The sequence below is a fragment of the Corvus brachyrhynchos genome, unplaced genomic scaffold (assembly GCF_000691975.1).
Source record: "Corvus brachyrhynchos isolate BGI_N302 unplaced genomic scaffold, ASM69197v1 scaffold1, whole genome shotgun sequence".
Classification (NCBI taxonomy): domain Eukaryota; kingdom Metazoa; phylum Chordata; class Aves; order Passeriformes; family Corvidae; genus Corvus; species Corvus brachyrhynchos.
In genome coordinates this window covers 11,375,068-11,380,531 of record NW_008237222.1, presented here as the reverse complement: position 1 = coordinate 11,380,531, position 5,464 = coordinate 11,375,068, and the positions used below count along the sequence as shown (strand labels likewise).

Below are 5,464 nucleotides of genomic sequence, written 5' to 3'. Positions count from 1 at the left end.
ACCGCCCCCCGCTCGGGACGCTGCTGTTGTCCCTGCCGTGCCCGCTGCTGTAGCGCTGTGGCCGCCGCGGTGCCGTTATCTTGCTGTACGGAGACGGCAGCACCGGCATTTGTGACTTCTCGTCACTGAGGTTGATGCCACTGTCATTGCCACTGTCAGAGTCAGTGGAGCCTCGGAAATGCCCCGCCTTGGCAGAGCCGCCCGACACCAGCTCGTTCACGCGGCTGTTGGCTGCTCTCATGGCCTGCTTGGTGCCCATGATGGTCCCACGGCCGGGTTTGCCGCTGACAGGCTGCACAGAACGGGGGGCTGCCTTCCCACCAGGGGCCATGGCAGAGCCCTTCCCTGTAGGCTGTGCCAGGGACTTCACAGAGGAGCTGAGAGACTTTGACCCACTGGCAGACAGGCCCCGGGTTTTATTCCCACTGGCTTGCACCTTCTGGTTAGTTGTGGGTTTTGCCTGGCTGTTTTTACCAGGCGCAGGGGCCGTGAAGGGCAGTGGTAAACCCACACTGGAAGCAACAGGGGGAACCCCCAGCCTGGGGACAGAACGCCCTGCCCGGCTGTTGCCAGTGCTCCCACTCTCCCTCACCATGCTTGCTTTGGATCCAACTGATGTCAGGCTGTCACACCTCTCCAGAGACATGTGGCTCCCATATCGGTGCACGGTTTCACTCTTCGACGCCTTCACCTTTAAGCTAGATGTCATCTTGGGCAAAGAGTGATCACCTTTCAGGTTCATTCTGCAGCTGACACTTTCACTAAAGTAAGAGCCAGCCTTCAACCGCAAATCTGCTTCATCTTCAGACTTTGGCGTGGCAGCTCTGGCAAAGTCCAGGCCAGAGGCTTTCCCCCCACCATTACCCAGACCAACAGGTTTCTGCTCCAGGCTTGATTTACGTACAGGAGGTGTCGGAGGTGTTGGCCCACCTGGTCTGGGCAACATGGTTGATTTCTGTGGTGCGTTCTTCTTTCCCAGTGACGATTTCAAGCTGCCAGTGGCCAAGGGAGCATCTGAATTCCCTCGGGTCACAGACTCCGGCAAAGTACTGTTAGCGTGTGACACTGGCATCACTCCCAGTGTGGTGGCTCCTCTCTTCAGCTGTGGCATCTTCATCACAGCTTCTGACTTCTTTGCAGCTCCGCTAGAGGATTTGCAGGCCATTTCACAACCATCCACAACCCTCTGCGAACAGGCAAGCATAGTCTGTGACTTTGTTGGCCTGGATGCTGTGCCAAAACACTGGGCAGCTTTTTCTGGCTGCTTCTCAGTACCAAACACGTGAGGTTTTGGAGACAGCAGCGAGTCTGCAGGTTTTGCTTCCAAGTGATAATCAGTGCGTAACAGCCAAGGATCTTCAAACATACCATGTGGATTCTGCAGCTCTTTATAGCTGAGGACAGTATTATTGTGGATTGGAGAAGAGGTAGTTTTTGTTTTCCTAGGAAGACTAGAATGTATTGTTTCTATCACAGGCGCATCACGAGAATTACTAAATTTAATTTTTACTGGCTGATCAGTGACACAAAAAGCACTTTTTATCTGAGATGCTTTGGTAGTTTCAGAGGTTTGAGGGCTTTTGCTGATGCCTGAGGAAAGCTTGCTGGAACTCAAGCTCTCACTCTCCAGCTCAGAGAAGCAAAATCCACTGTCATTCAGAGCACTTTTCAGGGGGACGCATAAATGGGATGAGTCCAAGCTGAAGGATTCCTCGGACTTATTACAGTTGTAAGATGACTGTGCGACAAAACTGTCACTAGACTGGGCTCCATCACTTTCAATTGTACAAATGCTGACTTCACTAAGCCATGAACTGATGGAGGAACGTCTGCTGCTGGTAAAGGGATCCTTAGCAAAGGGCACAACAATATCAATATTTACACCAGTAGAAGTCTCCTGTGAGGTATAAGCATCAAACTCATCATTTATACTGCTGATAATACTGACCGGCCTTGAACCCGAGGCAAGGGCCTGAAGGGAGCAGTCACTGTTAAAGCTAATGATACTGGAAGGTCTCCCATTATCCATAATTCCACTAATAGAGAGCTCTTCCACCACTGTGAAAACAAGCTCATCCTCTCCATTCAGCTCAACAGGCTGCTGCAAAGTCACTGTGGTGGTCAGTATATCCCGATCAAAACATTTCCCTCTGAATGCTGACCTGAAGCTGTGTACCTCTATCGCACCTGACTGACTCTGGGTGCTGCTACCAACCAGGAATGTGCTTCCTACAAGGTTTTGCTCAGGTTTGTTTCCCATCTGTTTGCTCATTCCCACAGGAGGAGTACGAACTGCATTGCTATTGTCCAGCTCCAAATTCTCAGCTTTGGAGCTTGGGGAGTGTTCTCTCTGCTGTGGAGGGGGAGGTGCTGGGCTTGGCAGGGATCTCTTCACGTACAAGGACTTCTCCTTAGTGACACAGTCAGCTGTGGCCTTATTCTGCTCTGGATTCCTTGAAGGGCTACACCTTGAAGTCTGCAGGGAATCAGTGATTGTCTCTCTCTCCCCCTCCAGGATAGAGTCTGTTATTTTGTTGTCAGCTCTGCTCTGCAGCTTGGAAAGTTCTGCTTTCAGGTGAGGAGTGCTATTTTCTTGACAGTTGCCATTGCCACCCCTTGGTGCAACAGCCTGGAAAGGAAGGTTATGTCCTTTTTTGGGAGATGCAGTTTCTTGTGGAATCGATTTCTTAAATCCTCCAGAAGGAGAGGATATTTTTTCCTTTATCAACTTAGACTGTGCATTTTCTGTACTTCCAGGAACAGTACTACAACAATTGGACCCAACAGAGATTTCTCCACAAGCAAATTTCATGGGTTCCTCACTTCCATCAATGCACTCTAACCTTTCTTGCAGTTCAGCAAAAGTGTTGCATTTAAAATGGTCCTTGTCAGAGCTCCTACAAAGAGCAGAATTGTCTTTATTTCTCTTCTTATTTAGGGACGGGATAATGGGAACAAACTCTGGCGGACCTTCATTATCTGTCAATTCCCTGTCGGACAAAGCTGCACCATTGGGACCAACATAGATGACAGTATCACAAGACTGTTCACTGCTGGAGGAATAATCAGGATCACTGGATATATTCAGGACAGGAAGGTCAGGGTCAAGGGCAACAGTTCGTGGGTGGAATGGTCGCAAATGGGGAGGTCTCCGGACATGTCCTTCTTCACACGAACTCTCTCCTCCAGACGAGCTGGATGCATACTGCAAATGACAAGTAAGGGAAAAGTTATTAGCATCAATTGATAAGTAAGTATATACATGTGCAGTAATTGATTAAAAGGTCAGGCTTGCAATATACTCTGTGCTTTGTGTATACTATCACAACTACATCTAGTGGTAAAATATTACAGGGGAGGGTAAATTAAAATAACACACTACACAGATTTTACTGTATTAGTAATAATATAACAATCATACCTTTTCAGGCAATTTCCATTAAATATTATGCATTGTCTTTCTCCTCAATAGTTTTCTGTTCCTCCTCTATTGATTTTATTAATACTGATAGAAGCTTTTGAGTTAGTTTGACATGTAAGCAAAGAAAGAATATGTGTTTGAAACAAAAAGAAGGGAATTTCAGGATTAAGGACTGGGGGCAGGATGATGGCTCAGTGCCAAGTCATTTTTCAGTTCCTCTCCTGAGCTTTTATGCATTTTGTATTACTTCCTACCATCAAGAAATCCCATGTTCCCCTACCAAGAGGTTAGAAAAACTCATTTTCAAATGAATTAATTTCTGCTTGTTTGTGAACCAACCTTGGATTTCTTCTTTCTCATGCGGTGGATTCGCGACGCGAGCTGAACAGTGGTGAGAGTCTCTGCGTAATGGGCTGGGGAGTCAGAAATGTGCGCAATCATAGTAGTCCTGCAGTTGATGTTCCCAAGTGACTCCCTCAACAACATTGTCAACTTGTTGTCCCTGTGCAAAAAAATGAGAACACCAGGAATATTTAAAGATATCACCACCTTTTTTTGCAGAATTTTACACCACAAACTGTGCTTTCACTCTCAGGCATATATGGTACATGAAGATAAGAAATAGGCTCCTGTTATTGACACTTAAAATGTGTCTAAATGTACACATACCAAGTTACCAATATTTTAATTTATCTGCCTGGGTATTTACAGTATGAGAACTCATTTTATTGCTTAGAAAATTGTAACCAATTGACTGATAACTAGTTATCTCAGGTTTAGATCGTACTACACAAATAAAGCTCATGAGTGCTGTATTTTTAGCTGAACAGACTTAGTACCTGGATAGTTACACTCTGTGAGCTCTGTGCAAACACTTTTAATACTAAATAAAAGAAGTCAGCAGAAATGATAAGAAATCTCTGAACAGATATAACAATGTTAGATACCAGAAATGTAAGTGTCACCCCAACTAATCTACTTTCCATTCTGCCACCTGTGGTCTGCTCTGACATAGCAGAAGGGAAGCAGAACTTCTCTCTGGAGGCTTTCCTGGTGATGCAAATCCTCCACTGTGGACAGTAAAGCTGACAAGACAAGTTACATTTTGTCCTCCACTGGTCTCCAGGACATCTTTCCCCGCGGTTCCATGCTTCCTACTGCCCCCCTGAGCTGGTCCAACATGAGGGAACTCCTGTCACATCTGGTCACTAAACCACAGTAGGTGACAAAGTTAAGGATCTGCCCTTCCCTATTCTAACCCATACATCCTCTACTCCATACAAAACCTAGCAACTAGCCTGAGGAAAATATCTCTCTGCCTAATACAGAGAGAAAAAAACACCTGTTTGAGATGCATCACTAGATAAATATGTGAAACGACATGATTGATAACAACAGCACGAAGTTATAATGCTTTAAGAAGCAGCTTTTAACAAGCAGCAATTAAATTTAAGGACTGAAGGCCAAGTTCTGGTAAGGGTGATTACAATATGGCTGTTGTCTGTAAGTTGGGCTCCCCACAGGTGCGTTTGACACAAAATTATTGTCGGAGACACCCCACAAAGGAACACACCTAAACATTTGCTTCTGTTAAACTAATGTGCAACATGGTGGTCTTCTTTTTTTTAATTGAAAAGATGTATCATCCAAAAAGACATACAGAAATAACAACCTTTGATGACCATACTTGATCAACACTCAAATATTTTCCAAAATTTCAATACAATTTTTACATTTGCAAAAAGAAGAGAAAATCTATCAAATCTGGGTTGAATTATTCACTAATGTAGAGCTGGCTGCAATCAGCCAAAAATTCCATATCCAGGAAACAGAGAGAAGGAAAGAAAACATCTTAGCCATTTTCCCTCACTTTCTTTAACAATCAAACCCTCCCCAGCACTTCACCTAACTTCAGTATATACCATTATACCATTTTTGGCCACGTAACTAAGAATTTCATGTTACTTGAACATTTAAAAACCTGTGTGTGTGTTAATATGGACAAGTAGATGAACAGATACATGTACCTGTAGGAGCGACACT

General features: G+C 45.0%; 1 protein-coding gene across 1 annotated transcript in view; it reads right to left on the bottom strand.

The window, feature by feature from the left end:
• The window catches only part of KIF26A (kinesin family member 26A), a 69,094-nt gene that overhangs the window by 6,833 nt on the left and 56,797 nt on the right, over positions 1 to 5,464 (bottom strand). The window contains 2 exon segments of the mRNA XM_017729149.1: positions 1 to 3,205; positions 3,761 to 3,923. The exon segment at positions 1 to 3,205 is cut by the window's left edge and continues 47 nt beyond it. Of these exon segments, the coding sequence (XP_017584638.1) occupies positions 1 to 3,205; positions 3,761 to 3,923 (3,368 nt within the window).